At 38.4% G+C, this 17631-nt stretch overlaps 1 protein-coding gene across 1 annotated transcript in view; it reads right to left on the bottom strand.

The window, feature by feature from the left end:
- LOC121647077 (copine-8-like) overlaps positions 1–17631 on the bottom strand; it is an 88772-nt gene that overhangs the window by 31047 nt on the left and 40094 nt on the right. Inside the window, exons 5-6 of the mRNA XM_041996234.1 lie at positions 11013–11052; positions 2357–2433 (exon numbers count right to left, since the gene is read on the bottom strand). Of these exons, the coding sequence (XP_041852168.1) occupies positions 2357–2433; positions 11013–11052 (117 nt within the window). The remainder of the gene's footprint in view (positions 1–2356; positions 2434–11012; positions 11053–17631) is intronic.

Below are 17631 nucleotides of genomic sequence, written 5' to 3'. Positions count from 1 at the left end.
ATGACTGCAGGCTGAGGTGATTACATAACTCTGAGACGGAAACACATTCTTACATCATATTTCTCGTGTATCATTCCTCAGCAGACCCATTGAGTTGCAAGTGTTCATTGATTCTTACACACACACAGGCAGACAGATAGTAATGGCTGTAGACGCCTGTAGAGTCACTTAGTTCTAGCTCACTCGGCTTCCCTTTCTTGCTCTCTTGCTATCTGACACACACGCATACACAAAGTGGACACCAGTGTGGGGATATGGGGGATAAGGTGTTGTTTGGAATACTGGTGCTTTGCTCCCTCAGGAGGCAGATAAACACAACCACAAAGTTTTCTTTAGTCCACTAAAAAACTCTGCTACCTCTGCAATTATATTACTAGTACCATACAGGGCGGTTACAGCATGGCTTGCTTTGTTTTTATTTTCTCTTGCAGGGAGTGCCATGGAACGGATACTTTCACATTATTGCTTTATGTTTTCTGGGGGGTTTTTTTAGGCGAATGGAGAACTGCTCTCAAAGGACACTTGGAAATTAAAAATTTAAGTAAATACAGTTGTATCTCTGTGGATTATTAAGTGGTGGATATAAGTTTTGGAGGGCAAGACAGCAAAGATAAGACAGAATTTATGATTATTTTTTTCAAAAGTGAAGCATAATTTTGTGAATCAGTGAATCTTGGTTGAAGCACAGTGAACCGTGTGCTACCAGTAGAGGTGTCATTTCTCAGTCTACATGCTGTAGGGCAGGGGTGCCCAAGTTCGGTCCTCGAGATCTACCATCCTGCAATTTTTAGATGCAACCCTTCTCCAACACACTTGAATAGACTGTCATCTGCATGTCAGTTTAGCTCTGCAGAGGCCTGGTAACAAGCCAGTCATTTGATTCAGGTGTGTTGAAGAAGGGTTGCATCTACAAGTTGTAGGATGGTAGATCTCGAGGACCAAACTTGGGCACCCCTGCTGTAGGGTGAACATAATTTGTATTTTTTGCAGAATTTGTTTACCTGCTCTTTTAATTGTCCATTGTCTTAACTGGGTTTAATGGTCATAGAAATGGCTTTAATGAGTTTTTAGCTGAGATTCTGTACTTTCAGACATGTCTATATTTACATACCGGACCTCATGTTACACCCTGTGAAACTAGATATTTACCCCAACATGCCTTAAATTAAGTTCAAATTTTATGTTTTAGTGTATATTTCTATCACCACATGTAACATGTAGAAAAAACACTGACAGACAAAAATCTTAACTTTAGCAATCCCCAGACATTAAATTGTGGGTGGAGCCTGCTCAGGCCAGCAGCCCAGATTAATCTGACCCTTAGTGGCTTTTGTGTTGTGTGTGTGTTTGATGGGAAGGGGTGGGGGGTGGGCTTGCTGCTCTTGGGTTGGGGTTCTGGGGGATTTTACTCTCTGTAAAGCACCTTGAGTTGCTATTTTTATGTATGAAAGGTGCTATATAAATAAAGTTTGATTTGATTTGATTTGATTTTCCAGAGACAAACCTAACTTTTGTTTTTACACAGAACATGTAAAAACTACAGACACTAAAAGCTCCCAAACTGCTATTCATGCAAACCTAACTGTTTCTGAACAATTCTATATAAAAAAGATATTTGATTTTAAATTGTGCATTTTGTCTTAAGTCTTAAAGTGCTGTTAGTAAGGTGAAAAAGATCTGCATACCAGCAAAAAGTAACAGGAATTGAGCTGCCCGTTTAAAGCGTGTGTAGTATTAGCATTTTATTTGCAACATGTAATTATGATTAAAACTTGATTCACTAAGCGATAACATGTTTAGTGAGGGTATATGATCCAAATCAAAAATCAAAAGATCTAAAATCAGACATTAATTCATTTGAAAATGTTTCTGATTATATCTTCAGGCTTCATCTGAGGTTTCAGTTCAATTTAGGCTTCTTCAGAAAATACGCTGGGAGCTCACCATCGACGTCGCTTTGGGAACTGTCCCTCTTCACTGCACACTGTTTACCATCTCAAGATGTTTACAATCTGCCATTAGGCCTGCTGCTGTTTATCTATTCATCTCATTTGACTGATGGAGACAGCGTACACTTTCATCAGCATCTTGGCCCATTTTCATGCCCTGCTTTACTTTGCTTCAAAGACAAACACTGGCAAGTGATCTCCAGATCACATGCTGGTTTGCAGTCCACACCTATGAGGAAACTGAATCTGAAAGGCAAACATGAGCCCAATAAGCTTTTAGGAGCCCCAAATGATAGTGACTCCAGTACAAGTGTGGCCAATTATGAGTTTTGACTTAAAATAGCCTAAGAACTTTTGTGTGAGTGGATTTGCTTGTTTGTTGGTGCATGCTGTGGTTTGCTACTTACGTCAAAGGTTTTTCCAAGCGGCTTCCCAGGGAGCCGACTATTTCACCCAATGTACAGAATGCCTGGCCCAGGAAGTCCTGTATGTGGGAACACATGAAAGAAGGGCTATGAGCTGCAGAGATTAAAAATGATGTTCTTCATATCTATTCATTCAATCCCAACTTCACCATGCTGAAGTAGACATTTTCCATTTGCTAAATCTGTAGTCTTTAATTTTTCTAAATGGTTCTTCAAACCATTTATAACGTCACTCGTGCATGAAGAAATTAGTTTATGGAAAATTTTAATTGTTAATAGTTGGACATTTCAGGACGTGATGCAGAACATTGTGCTTCTAAAGCAGAAAAGGATGCAGAACAGGTCTTTTACATGGACAGTTTAGCTTTAAAGCTCTGAAAGATTGTTATCTAAACAAGACTAAGGCCATTTTTATCTAATGTCAATGTGAACTGAGTTACTGTCAGTGCGTTGCATCTCAAATACCACCTGCCATGCAGCACAGCTTATTCAGAAAGCCTTCCTCCTCCTCTAAAGACAGACCATGCTGAATAGTTTCCAGCATATACATCCTGATAATTCTATTTCCTTTCAACAGCTGATCTGGAAAAAGTAAAATAGTTGGAAACGGTCCTAGAGCAGGCAGTTTACACCTGTTGATAAACTGTTTGCTTCTCATTGAAGGTGAAGCTGTCAAAGCGGCATGAGAAAGAATGTATGCGTGAATATGTATGAAGTCATTCAACCTCAGGTGAGTAAATATTACAAGTGCCTAAAGTGCCTTATTCTATAATTGCAGGTACAAAACTGCTTACAATGAAATGCAGATTCAGCTGAAATTTAACATTTTTTGATTGATGTGCTATAAATTTGAGTTCTGTGTTTCAATTCCTGTGCTATGTTAGCATTTAGACAATGTTAGAAAGTTCTGCCCTGTTTGAATATTAAAGTTGGTACCATGAGTGAAATGGAGAGTACAGGAAAGGAAGACACCACCAACTGCATTTTTGATATATTTCATCATAGGTATAAAAGGGGATGGTTACTGACATAACCCACTGTCACCTTTTCAGCAGTTCTGGACCTTTAATCTGTTGCAACGATGCATCTAGAAATTGTTATCATTGGTGTATGACAAAGTTTGGTGATCAACCTAAACAATTTGGGTAAATCTCATTTAGGACATTTCAAACAACTAGAGAGTATAAAGAAAATTAGATAAGTGAACTAACGGGTTTGAGTAAAGTCTAATGGTCGCACATGTTGATATAACTTGACATATTTCAGTATTTATAAAAACTAGAATGGTTTAAGGCAACGAGTTTCATCCTAATTCCTAGTAAACTCAACTAATCCGAATTTAGAGTGTAGTAAGTTCACCCTAAACTACAAGACTGTTGGACACAACCATAGTGGAGATACCCCTATGCACAGTGCTATGTTTGGTGAGACCCAAACACAGCATATAAAACTAATTTTGAAGTACTGAAGTAATATTGTAAAGCAAAGTCAACCAAAGTAACTCCACAACTATGTGAGGGACTGATAACATTATCCGGAATATTATTTATGTTCATTTTGCAAAATGTGATTCCAGAAACTACTGATGCATGCAGAGTAGTTAGGTTTTTACACACAGCTTTTCCCCTATTTTTTGATAAATCAGTAATGAAGCAATGTAATAAAGATGCATTATTGTTTATCCAAGGTTATTTTTGTCTAATTATAATACCTGGTAAAGACACAATTTTTTAAAATTATATCCTGGTGGATAAAATATTAGAAATGAAACACTGGAAAGAGAGAAAACAAACAGCCATTACACAGATAAACATAAAGCAGGGGCAGCCAGAGAACTGGCCAATGGGAGGAAAAACGAAAAGAAAGGAAACAAAGTTGGGCCAGCTCCATTTGTGCAATTAAAATTAATACACTCACTCAACATATTTCAAGTTCTTGCTCAGACTGCTTTGAGCTGATGTGTCAGATAAACAAAACAACCAAATTTATTTAAATTTTTCTCATTCAACACCTGCTATATTTTACACTTAGAGTCACGTATGTAGAGAGACTTGAGACCTTGCTAGTTGCTGTAGGGTGGCCACACGTGAGGCGTCAGCTTAAGAAAGAAGAGCTCTTGGCCAGTAAGAAGCGCTAAACAGAGAGAGTGGAGGCTGTATAAGAAATCTGTTTACAACAGGCCAGGACCAAGTGTTCATACACTGATACTGGAGCCACCCCCACCAGATTGCACATGCATGCGTGTGCTAGAATAAGTGTACATATGCGTGTGTGTGGATGTGTATGTTTGTGTGAATCAGTGTAAAAGTGCTTGACAGATGAGCTGTGTTGAGCCTGGCAGGCAGAAAGCTGCTCCAAAGATCTTTGCCGGTGCTGACTGAATTTCTCCTCCAGCTGAGGTCTTGAAACAAAAAGAGATGACAAAAACACTCTGGTTCTTCTGTATGAAATGTGCTGCTAGCTAGCTAGCAGCCCCTGTCCAGCGCCTGCTATGCCTCACAAAAAATGAGGCTAGAAGTTGAGGCAGCTTACTGTAGATAAACAGGCTCAGCTGTCACAGTTTTTACTAAAGAGGTTATTTAACCAGAACAGAAAAGACACAAAAATATAATTCCATGACCTCTAAAGTTCATCTTGTGATACCTTTGAGCAGAGAGGTCCAGTATCACTGTTCAAGGGCTGTAGTCCTGCAGGTTGTAGATGTTTCTCTGCTCCAACTGATTCAAAATAAATGTATCTACTTAACAGTTTGTTGTCAAGTTCTGCCCAAGCCTGCTGATGAACTATTAATCGGAATCAGATATGTTGAAGCAGGAAATAACTAAAAGCTGCTGGACTGCAGCCTGTGAGGACTGGAACTCAACCTTTTTACCTTATAGGACTCCTAGACCGCTAAGTGTGTCCAGTTTATTTTATCTTTTGTCTTGGGCTTGAGTCAAATGCAGTTAAGAAATCCTTAAATTCCTTTATTATCCAGAAAAGAGCCTTTTTTGTAAAAGCCTTGTTTAATATATTATGTGGGACCCGCTCAGAAAATAAGCTAAAGTTACATTTGTTTTCTTACCTTAAAAATGGAAGAAACTAGCAAATAAAATCAGAGGACAGTTATGATAACAGCAGAAGCTGTGATTGGAAGTTTGTGGAGTTTTACAATGTAAAGTAAAGGTAAATGGTATTGTAAAGCCAAGCAAAGTAATTTTCTTGCTCTATTTTGTGTAATTCTGGGGATTTTTCTAACTTCTGGGGTTTAGAGAGACAGACTTTATTGTCATTTTGTTCACAGCAGGTATATACAAAATGAAATATTGTTTGCATAGGCTTCAGTTTACAGTATAAAGATGCGAAGAAGCAAGGATACATTAAAGTACAGGTGATGATAAGGTGCAGAGATTTGAATATTTGTATTTTATATACAACACTGCTAAAATAAATTAAAATTAAGTAGTAATAATAAGTAAGAAAGAAAGGAAAATGCAGCAGGTAGAGCAGTGATGTCCAATAACAGTGATTTTAAGTGTTTAACAGCCTGATGGCCTGTGGGACAAAGCTGATGAACCTGGCGGTCCTGCATCGAATGCTGGAACCTCTTTCCAGAGGCCAGCAGGGTAAACGGTCCGTGGTGGGTGAGAACTGGTGCTATCTGGTGAGATGGTTCGAGCGTGGGAGGTAGTCTGGAGATGACTTTACCAGCCTCTCAAAGCAGTTCATCATGATGGAAGTTAGTGCAATAGGCCGGTAATGGTTGACAGAAGTAATCTGAGGATTTTTCTGTACTGGGATGATGGTAGCAGACCTGAAGCATGATGGCTTGGTCCAGTGATGTGTTAAAGATGTCGGTAAGGACACAAGCTAGCTGGTCTGCACATTTCCTAAGCACCTGCCCAATAATATTATTGCGGTCTTTATATAAACAAGTCAACAGTCAGTGTTCAAAGTCTGACACCTGCTATTTTGCAGTCAGAATAGGCCATACGATCATAAAAAACAGCAAGTCATACTGGCATCTTCCATCATACCAATTCAAAGTCACAGTGTGTAAGAACTGCTGACATCTAGTGGTAAAGATGGGCAGAGAAATTACTTAAGAGCCCAAGCACAGTTGTGGAGGAATGGTAGCCGTCAGCTGTGCATATATTCATCCAGACATAAACATGTTTTAATCTGTTTACTAGTAGATTTTGCCTCTTAGATGGTCATTTTGCAAATCTTTCTAAAATCTGTAAGTCATAAAATAAAGATATCATTTAAAAAAAATCGCAATTTCTTGAAAATGTCTGCTAGTTAAGGAAGTCTTTAGTCACCATTTCATACATAACTATAGAAACAATGATGCACTAGGAATTCTGTGCATTAAAAAAAAAAACATGTGTGAACCTAAATAGAAAGATAAAAACAAAGATGTTAGCCACATGGAGTCTTCCCATTAACTGAATATTGCCATCAGAAATTTTAGTTACCCACCGAACCTCAGTTCCTCAGATGGCAGGAGTGCATGTGGCAGCCAACAACAGACCATTTGGCATGCTTTATTAGAGCCTGAGGGATTTTAGAGTCAGCAGATATGGCTCTAGCAAAGAAATACTGGTGGCCCCTAGCAGCTGCTCCCTCTAACTTGCTTCGTCTGAGGCCATGCCAAGCTAGCTGCTACTAGGGCGTGAATCAATTGTTACAGGACGACGTGAACAAGAAATGAATTAATTATTTAGACAGTTCTGTTTTCTTTTAATATATATTTTTCTGTTTTGTCTGTTAGTTGCTTTGTTGCTCCGTACCAACAGCTGATGTATGTTTGCATACGCAACACTGCTGCTGTCGCTGCTGTTTGTCGCGTCCCATGTGTTGGGTTTCAGCTGGGTAGCAATGAATTTCACCTGTCGCTGTCGTTTGTCAGCGGGATGGGGATGTAAGTCCTGAGGGAAGCAAACTTTCCTCCAGAAGGTGAGTTGGCACAGTAGGCACCCCCGTTCCCCGGGAGGCCACCCAGGGCAAGATAGGCCAGGAGCAGCCGTCCCCCACGACCAGGACACACAACAACTTTAGCCAATAAGCCGCCACCCACCCCAGAAGGTACCCACCCCCCACATGTCTGGTAATCTTAAATTTCAATAGATTTGAACACAGTTTGAAGTAGAATTGTGATACAATTTACTAAGAATCATAAATAATGGTTGAATTATACTGAGAAGGCTGTGACAACAGCCTGTCATAACGAACAAACAACGGCGACATTCCAGCCCCTAATTAAATTCCACTTTATGTCACATCTCTGCTCTTCCTCCCTGCAGCTATATCTGCAAAAGGTATGTGAACCATATGGTGCAGGAAAACATCTGCTCTGATGGGAGGAAGGAGTCATCCTCAAGGGTTGCCACTGATGCTGCCACTGGAAATACTGTACTTGTGTGCATTTGCATTTTTCCCTCCTCTTTTTTTTCGTTATTTATAGTCATGGTACTGAGGATGGACTGCCTGGACAATGGAGCCATCACCGTGTGCCAGATCTCCAAACCCACACATCCACAGTGACGACAGGATGCATCCAAGCGTCCTCAGCCTTCATGCTTAGAGGGAGTTCCTGCTCTCACATCGCTCAGCACTCACAGAGGAAGCCTGGGGGCACACTGGGGTTGGGGCTGAGAAAAAGAGCTCCACCAGCAGTTGGCAGTGAGGGTAATAGGAAGAGGGGGTGGGTGAAGAGGTGGAGCTGGGGATTTAGACAGAACTGTAGCAGAAGGCTGCTGAAACTTTTGTGGGAACTGAAATAAAGGATGGGACTGAAGACGAGTCACATATTTCATCAAGATGCATGTTAAAAAACAAACTCAATAAGCAAAAACAGTTAAATGTCTGAAATGAAATACCCTGCACCTGCTTTATGCTTAAAATACAGTCATTTTAATGCAATCTCTGTTAAACTATATCTTAAACTATATAAAACTTTACTTAATAAAGACAGACCCACTGCATATTTTAACTGACAGGTCAGCTTTCCTAACCAACAGAAGCAGTAACAAGCATGTGCTAGTGCTGTATGTATAAATTACAAAAAGGGTTTATTGTAAACTATTATGTATATTTACTATTAAACTTAACTGCCACTTCTTTCTTCAGTCGCTCCGCCCTGTGGCTTCTCATCAGCCACAGGCTCGCTCACTTACTCATGCGCAACCAGCTACGCTACAGGGCTGGCTGGGCTGAAGGATGCAGCACTGATCAGCAGTGACGTTACTGGGTGTCATGTTACACCAGCGGTTCTCAAACTAGGGTCAGTACCCCCATTATTTCAGGGGGTCACCAGATAATCGTAAAAAATATATACCCTACATTTATCAAATAATTTTAGGATTTTTACCAGGGCTGTCAAAATGAAACCATTAATGAAGAGATAAAATTAAATTAGCACCTTCATTTTTTAAACACATAAAGTTCGTACACATGCAGTATTAATAATCTGAGTTTGACATTTGGCACAAGAGAAGCTGATTTAGGTATGGAGGTTCCTTTTCATAGCAATGAACCACCAAAAACCACTTTATCCTTCCTATAGATTAAGATTCTGACAGTTTTTAAGCCTTACATTTAGAGGATGGGTGCATGATGACCCATTCGAAACAATACACAATCAAACAGCTTGGGGGTGGGTGAATACCAACATGTTATCTTGGGGGTCTTGACTTAAAAAGTTTGATAACCACTGGGTTACACTACATTGCAACATTAGCGCCAGAAACACAAACCCCTCCCCTCCCCTAACCATACATGTCTGCTCCTTTACGTGTGCACGTGCTGAACGGCAGAGCAGCAAACTGGGATGTAAGTTAATTGTAAGACCACATGATAAGATAACACAGATATTACATTTCTTAGTTTAGGATAAATGTAGCGAGACCAGTGCTACTAGGGTCAAGACCTGACTTAACACACAAATGCAGTGGCCAGTGTGAGAAATAAATTAGTCCTGAATGAGAAACTTAGCCCCCTTAGTATCTTCATTAACACCAAGATAATAAGGCTTATAGTTTGCAGTTTACTCAGTGTCATAAAGTAGAACAGGCTAGCTAGCACATTATTTCCACTGACTGAATAGCCATTAGACACCCAGTATCAAAAACTAACTAAACTAACACTGTAAGAAAGATCAAATAAAAACAAAATTAGTCGTATGTTCTATGTTGTGTTTTTTTCCTATTATCACTACCCCACTGTCAGTGGAAACTATGAGCTAATAAAGAAAAGCTATAATATGCTAGCTAACAGAGGCTGCTAGCTAACTTGTTGCATTTCATTGTAAAATTGTTTGTGTGAGCTGTGAACTATCAGCCTTAACAAGACAGTTGGCAAACTAGAGGAAATTAATAGTTTTTTATTTGTTAATCAGGCCATCATCACCATTTTTGTTTGCATAACACTTTTAATTATTCATATTTGTTTATTCCACTCAGTGTACTGATGTTAGCATTTTAAAGTAGTAGAGTAAGAATAAAGACTAAAGTATCTGTAGGTGCACTTTATACTTTATAATTTTAAATCCTTTTTAAAAACCCAATCTTTCTACAGAAAATCTAAGAAGAGGCAGCTTAAATTGGCCATCATGCACCATTCTTTTATTGCAAAAACCCTGCAAATAAGGGTATGTGCTACCCAAAAATATTCTGTTTTTTTTAGATATTTTAAATGTTTTCTTCTTTGCATGCTCATACTCTGTCATTGTTTTAATGATTATTTCGTAACTAATTATATGGTATATATTTATAAGCAGTAGCCTGTATGCTAGTATTATTACTTAGTAATGCTAGTTCTGACTTTATGTTGTGTCAGAGAAGATATTAACATTGGCCTCTTCATGAGATCTGTCCAGGTTAGACCAGTTCCACAATTCCACAGGAAATACCAGCTCCTCACCCTAAAAAGATTTTTCATTTTCTATGTCTGTCTTAATATTAATTTGCCTGGTCACCTTTTTAACTCTTCATATTGAGAGTATTAATCTTCCTCAATCTTAATGACAGAACCATGCAAGAACTCCTATGTATGCAAGCTGAGCCACAAAAATTTCTTTTAAATTACTTTGTGAAAAAACTAGTCTTTTACTTGTAATGCCCATTATCTTGTCTCAAATTCAATGCACAGAAAATTGGTGACATTGGGTTGAGTTTTTTTACTTGATCCGTTAATTTTTACATGTAGCACCTACTGTGTAGAGGATGAAGTTGCAAAATGCAACCACCTGAATACGCTCAACATCAATTTTCCCCTTTATTTTCCGACATGTAAATGGTCATGCCTTGAAAAACACAATATCCCTGCTTTAGTAGCAGACCATCATCTGGGCTGCTGGAGCAGCACAACAAAATGGATTTCACTTGAGGTTTGAAAAAACTCATATGGGACAAACTGACCATGCAGTAAACAACTTATTGACATAAAACTCCTCTAAATATCTTTGATATTACTTTCTTTATTTTTTAAGAAATGACCTAAAGAATTTAAATGCCAAGATAAATAATTTATTCCTTTTACCCACAATATCCAGATTCAAATGAAGCTGACTTTGTATCACATAGGTTAATATGGTTGTAATATATTGAAATCAATGCTTGACTGATTGTTGAAGAGCTGAAGTGAAGAAGACACTCACGTGCTTGGAGAGGTTGTCACTCTTACAGTCTAAATCATACCTGCGGAGAAGAGAGAAAAGATGACACATGAGAACAGCAGTCACAGCGGTAAGGTCGTGACTGAAAAAACTACCAAAACACAAATTAGTAATCTATGACACAAGCTTTTCTTACTTATCATCTAGCATTAATGCAAGCCATGTCTCCACTAATCACTGTAAAGAAGCTGTTCAGGCTTAAAGAAGGTTCGTGATCGTGGCACCAAAAGCTTTACTGATCTGATTTCAAGCATGAGGGCACAACAATATTTGTGGCCTCACTGTATTTACTGTTTGCCAGGTTGAAAATAACATTTAGAGCACCACTTTTTGAATATATATATATATTTATATATATACTATTAATATCTCAGAAACTCTTGTTTTTGAGTCAATGTGTGAAGTATTCTACTGATTGTGTGAAAGTTAACCCTCTGCCTATATTTTAGGCTACCAAAATAGCATATCCATTATGAAATGAGTATTCATCTGCTACTACAATGCCTGTTTAAATACTTTTCCAGTAAAGTGAACACATGGGATTTTTAATATGTGTAAATATTAGTATCCATATGTGTTATTGGTGAAGAATAAATGAAGATGGCACAGCTCAAATAAAAAATGTTTCAGGCTTGCCCAAAGAGGAAGAAGAAAAAAAAGAACATTTTTAGAATGAATATGACTATAGGGGAAGAGTTGCAAACAGTCACAAGCATCACAGGTTTAGGCCTGGTCTAAGCACCAACAAGGAGTCGTATGAACAGGATGGGCTTCATATTTGCGATATCTTGTTTGTAGGTTTGCAGCAGTGCCATCTGCCATTTTTTTGCTTTCACCTTCCTATTTCTTCCTTCCTAGTGTCTGTGGCTACATCTACAATGTAAAATGTGAGAGTTGACATGATTACACACACCAAGAGTGAAATCCATAACACAGCATGAGATGTTGATCACATCGACTCAGTTGTGTGTCAAGCTGTCTTTGTGTGAGGCTTCATGAACACCTTTAAAACTCCCTCAAAACTCTACTTTAAGTCCTTTGGTAGTCCAGCATTAGAGAACATGTAAGGCAAACCTGTATCCAGGATGACAATTAAAATTGACATAATGTGAAACAAGAAAAAAAATCAGGTATATGTGTGTTAAATTGTATATACACACACACAAATCTAAATTTAATTCTACACCTTTTTTCTTTCCTCGGCACTGCACAACCTTATTGCCATTTATTGAAATCTGCCTTGAATCTATAAGGGAACTGTAAAGCCTTCATCTATGAGTAAAGCTTGTTCAACCACTCCTTTCTGTTTTTTTTTTTTTTTTTTTTTTTTTTGTTTCTCCCAGCACAGGCTATCTCCTGATACTGTACCCTAACATTTACTACTTGAGAACATTTATGAACCTTTCACACCCTCAGATGGGTGCAAATAGTTACCATGAGAACCAAGGTTAGTGGGAACGTAAGTCCAGGTTGTACCCTGAGGGACAGAAATGTCCTACTATAATACCATGTTTACTGTGAGTGTAGAGTGAAGAAGAACACAGAGCTACAGGCAGAGGAGGGTAAAACAAGCATCCAGCTGTCACCTATGAAGTACCATCTACACCTGCAAGAGGATGTAACTCTCCAGTGGAGAAGGGGATGTTAGTCAATTTATGGCATTCGGTAAGTGGAACTGGAGGACCAGTCAGTGCTTATTAATCACTCCTCTCTCACTGGTTAGAGATAACTTTGTTGGCAACGTATGCTGGCAACAATAGTCCTGTTGGTTGTGGATGAAGATAGGAAGAGGCAGAGACTAAAAATAAGAAGAAACCACATTATTTGGGTGACAAAACTTGGATGCTAAATCAATGCTGAACAGCCATTTAGAATAAAACTTTTCAACCAACAGACCTGACGCCAATTCCATATGCCGAACCAGCTAAATATAACGCTGACGGGGTCCGGCAGTGCAGAAAGTGCATTACACAACAAAGAGACAAGAGAGACAGACGTCCAGTGATGCTCCAGACATTCCTGACGGCTAATCGTTGGGTGGTGTACAAGGCTCTCAAAATTTCTTCTATTAGACTGGCCATGGTAATCTCAGTCAAAATATTCACCACAAACACAACCATCTGCATGGTGCAGTGACTGAACATGACATCAATTTTTAGCTACAACTTCAGCATGTGGTCTATGAAAGCTGTGCCAATAGTGGCTCAACATTTTTGCTGCAATAGCAAATATTATTGTTCCTATCAATATTCTACAAATATTATAGGGGAAATTTATAGAAAGTATTTTTATAGGCTTTGGCAGAACATCCGTCAGGCCACTTTTGATTTGATTTGTACAGTAAAAAATCTTGCAGCACATTATTGTGCACAGTATATCTTCACTACATTTGGCTCAGCTCCTGCCAATTTTGTATTTAAGTATAATAGATGAAATTCGGCGTTGAAGAACAGAACTTTATTTGGTTGATTCTTTATATTGTAGAAATGAACATGAGTGAATGCTCTTAACAGTCTTTTTTTCCGACTTTTGGAGTTTTGCTTTCCTTTATTTGTATTCTTTCACCATTTTTCTTCATTCTGTAGACTTCATACTTCTAATACAACTCTGAGTCCTGTCATCTGCACAAATACTCCGATGACTCTGCAGCTGTGGGGTGTATCAGTGATGGATAAGAAGCTTTGTACAGGAAATTGGTCAGTCAGTTTGTGTGATAGTGCAGAGAAAGAAGAAGTGAAGGTGGTGGAGCACTAAACCTTGGAGTGCAGCTCGACAACAGACTTGACTGGAAGCATTTACAGGAAAGGGATAGAGTGAAGAAGCTGAGCTCTTTCAAAGTCTACATCTAAATGTTGCCTGCAATGTCTTTTATACGTCTAAAGAGTGGAATCAGCATCCATATATGGATAACTCTGGTGCAGCTGGAGCTGACTGTCTAGAGGAAAATGCTAATATTCTTGCCCAAATATGCTGTGAAAAGCCTCCACCTGATCCAAAATCCTGCAGTGAGGGTTCTGATGAGAACTAGCAGAAGAGATCATTTTTCTCCAGTTTTAGCCTCTCTTCTTTGGCTTCTCACATATAAAGCATTCCATGACCAATCTCCACTGAATATCAAAGATTAATCTTGTAGTTATGGTGGTCTGGCCATCCCCTTGTTATGCTCCCATAGGCTTAGACTACTAAGGGATATCCCATGATGCACTGATCTCTTCCTTCCATTTTCATCTCTCTGCTATTTATTTTTAATGTATAAATTTATGACAGTATTGGCATCATTAATTTATTATTTAGTAATTCTAAATACTTATTTCTCGTCTTTTCTCTCAGCAAGTCTCCGGGGCTAAAACTTACGGTGCCTGTTCATTTATCTTTCCTGTCCTTTCTACCCTAACTTGTCTAAGTAGATGGCCGCCCTCCCTGAGCCAAGCTCTGCCAGAGGTTTTCCTTCCTGTAAAATGGGAGTTTTTTTCTTTCCACTAAGGATCGGGGATTGAATCAAAGTTGAGATTCTATGCAATCCATTGGCTTCCTTAGCTGGCTTTAAGTTTTTATGAATTCCCTTATATAAACAATGATTGCATCACGATGAATTGTCTATAAAGTGCCCTGAGATGACGTTGTTGTGAAATGTTACTATACAAATAAAACTGAACTGAGCTGAAGCTGTGCGATGGGCTGGTGACCTGTCCAGAGTGTACCTGCCTCTCACCTACTAATTGCTGGGATAAGCTCCAGCTTCCCCGCGACCCTGAATTGGACTAAGAGGTGTAGAAAATGGATGAATGGATGAACTGAAGCTGTACTTAATTTCAGTTATTCTTTCCCCCCTCTACACAACACAGTGAGGAAACAACAGAAAATGGAACAGACCTGGATTCTTCCATTGACATTAATTTTTAATCTTTAAATACTAAGTTAAATTTGTATTCTGTAAGAATTTTAGCTATGATTTTTATTTTTTTGGAATGGAAAAAAACATGACAATAAATATCCCTGAGAACATGAACAATATGTTTGAAAATGTATGTTTATATATGCTGTACCTTATGGAGCACATCTGTAGGACTATGTGCTGCACGTGCTTTCACTTAGGACCTTGCCAAGATAATCATTAAATAATTCATGCATTCCTTCGTCTGAGTGAATTTGTACACATGATTTATAACTTCTGCTCTGAGATGTTTTATACCTGTTTGGCTTTATCTCCTGATCACATTTCAAAAAGTGAATGTGATTATAAGACTACGTTCACACTGGTCTCAATGCTCAATTCCAATTTTTCACTTAGATTGGATTTTTGTGGTTGTTTACATTAAAATTTAATGCGACAACCATCAGATTCCAGTATAAACCATCTATGGCCCTGAAGTGACAGCATGTGCAGAGGACAACGTGAGGCCACACGGCAAACACTGTGTATACGGAGGTAAAAATGAATGCTTCACTTGTTACCGTTTCAAAGTTGTTGTGCAATCAGAGCTGAAAAAATTATAACATTATTCTGCCCATTGTTTACTTTTGATTTTTGTGCAGAATTGTGATGTCTTTCTCACTTCAATGATGTAAAAGTCAGATAAAATGCGACATCAGACAATCAGAAATTTGTCCAATTTAGTACCATATGTGAAAGCGGCCTGAGTCAGACTTGAAAAAATCGGATTTGTGCTGTTCAGACATTCATGAAAAGATCAGATCTGGGGTGCAAATAGGCAAAGGTATCAAAGGATAATTAAAACTGATGCTTAGACATTGAGAATTTTATTCCATGCACTTCTCTTCTCATACATGATCTACATCATCACACTAATTCACCAATCAACAAGCCAATAGCGTTGGTCCTAACAGAATATTTCAACAAAGACAGATTGTTTTCAGTTGCTTTGTTCTAACAATAAAAATTTCCTCTTATAACCTAATGAAAAAAATGTATGTAGCTATGATAAAGTCCGACTGTACTATCTTGGTTATTATAACTAGGTTGCAAAGTCATTTGGTTGGAGACTAGGATAAAGGTAAAAAATAGGATAAAAGTTTCTATTATATCCTGATTCATTGTCTACAAAAAGAATTTATTCTTTCAGTTTTCTTTCCCATAATGTGAGCTTTTTAAAGATCAACATAATGTGTCACAGTCTATTTTTGTCAAAAGAAATTCTTATGTTTATTTAAACTTACTTCTTTCTGTGACATGAATAGGAGCGACTGTGTTAAATCAGCATGTGATATCATTTCATTATCCTGAATCAAATGGAATCACAATCATATTGTGCCAGAATCAATATAATGTCCAGTACCTCCAGGATTTCACTCCAATTTTTTTGCGATTGATGTGACATAAAATGGCTGATCTATGGCAGTTTTTGTGAAAAGTTGTGAAAAGCACCTGAAAAATAGTTTGAACAATTATGTAAAAAATAATATTCTGATATCCCAACAATATTTGTTATTGGCAAAAGCACACTGGGGGAGTATTGTGTCTTTCAGAGTCCTCTTCACTTCAACTTCTTGTTCAATATATATATATATATATATATATACATATAAAAATAAATAAGCACATCTGAATGTGCTCTATCATGGTAATTTGTCTTGTTTGTTTGGAAAGTATCCTGTAATGTACTTGGCAGTGATTTCAGACAGCAGATGTGACATTTCTCTAACATGTATCTGCTTCACAACTTCACAACTTCCTGGAGGGACTAAACATTTTATCATAATCATGACCATGATTACGTTACCCATAATAAAACACCTGGATGAGTATTTTGGGTGTGTCATGCTAAAAGTGGCAAATGTAGCTGTTTGCCTCAAGCACAGTTAAGGTGTGAGCTGCACATCGCTCAGATACACTTCATTTTGCATACATTTTCAGATTTTCTAGTTTAAGTCTTCAAACATATAATCTAAAAGTAACATGGCACCTCTTGGGCTCATTAGAAGCTTCAAACAACTGTATCCATGATATGTTAACTAAATTCTGATGACAAACTTAAAAAAATACAGTTTTCTGTGTCTGAACTTGAGATCTTTGTGTAAGTGGCGTTGCAAGGCTTACATTGTATTTTAAGTATAAGTAAATAAAAACAGACAGTTAGTTCATCTACAGCTGTGATATTTGTGCAGACCATGAAAAAGGACCCATTCATCAAAAACCATTAATAGCAGCTACCCCGTGCACACCACATAATCTACTTGCCTCTCCAGAGAGCAATTTATCCAGCTTTATTTACTGCAACACAGTACCGTCGGTGTGTCAGGTGTGCGTCACTATGTGTGTGTGGTGTGTGTGCAGCAGCGTGCAGCGGAGTGAGTAAATGGGAGAGCCTGAGCGGTTCTTTCTACAGACAACATGCCATGTACGATAAGGAGCCCACTGACAAAAGTGGGGGATGCTTAGTGTCACGGCAGGATGGGCCGGAGAGCTCCACTACAGCGTAGCTACTAATGTAATTCCATAAGAGCAAGGAAACACACTGGCGTTATGCAATGTGCTGCCAGCTAAATGCACAGGTGCGCTTCATGTTCTATTCGCTCCTTGCCTCTGTCGCTCCCAAATGGTCATGAATGATTCATTTAATTTTATTTAATTATGAGGGAG

Source organism: Melanotaenia boesemani, chromosome 10 (genome assembly GCF_017639745.1).
Source record: "Melanotaenia boesemani isolate fMelBoe1 chromosome 10, fMelBoe1.pri, whole genome shotgun sequence".
NCBI classification, from domain to species: Eukaryota; Metazoa; Chordata; class Actinopteri; order Atheriniformes; family Melanotaeniidae; genus Melanotaenia; species Melanotaenia boesemani.
This window is presented reverse-complemented; position numbering and strand designations above follow the sequence as displayed.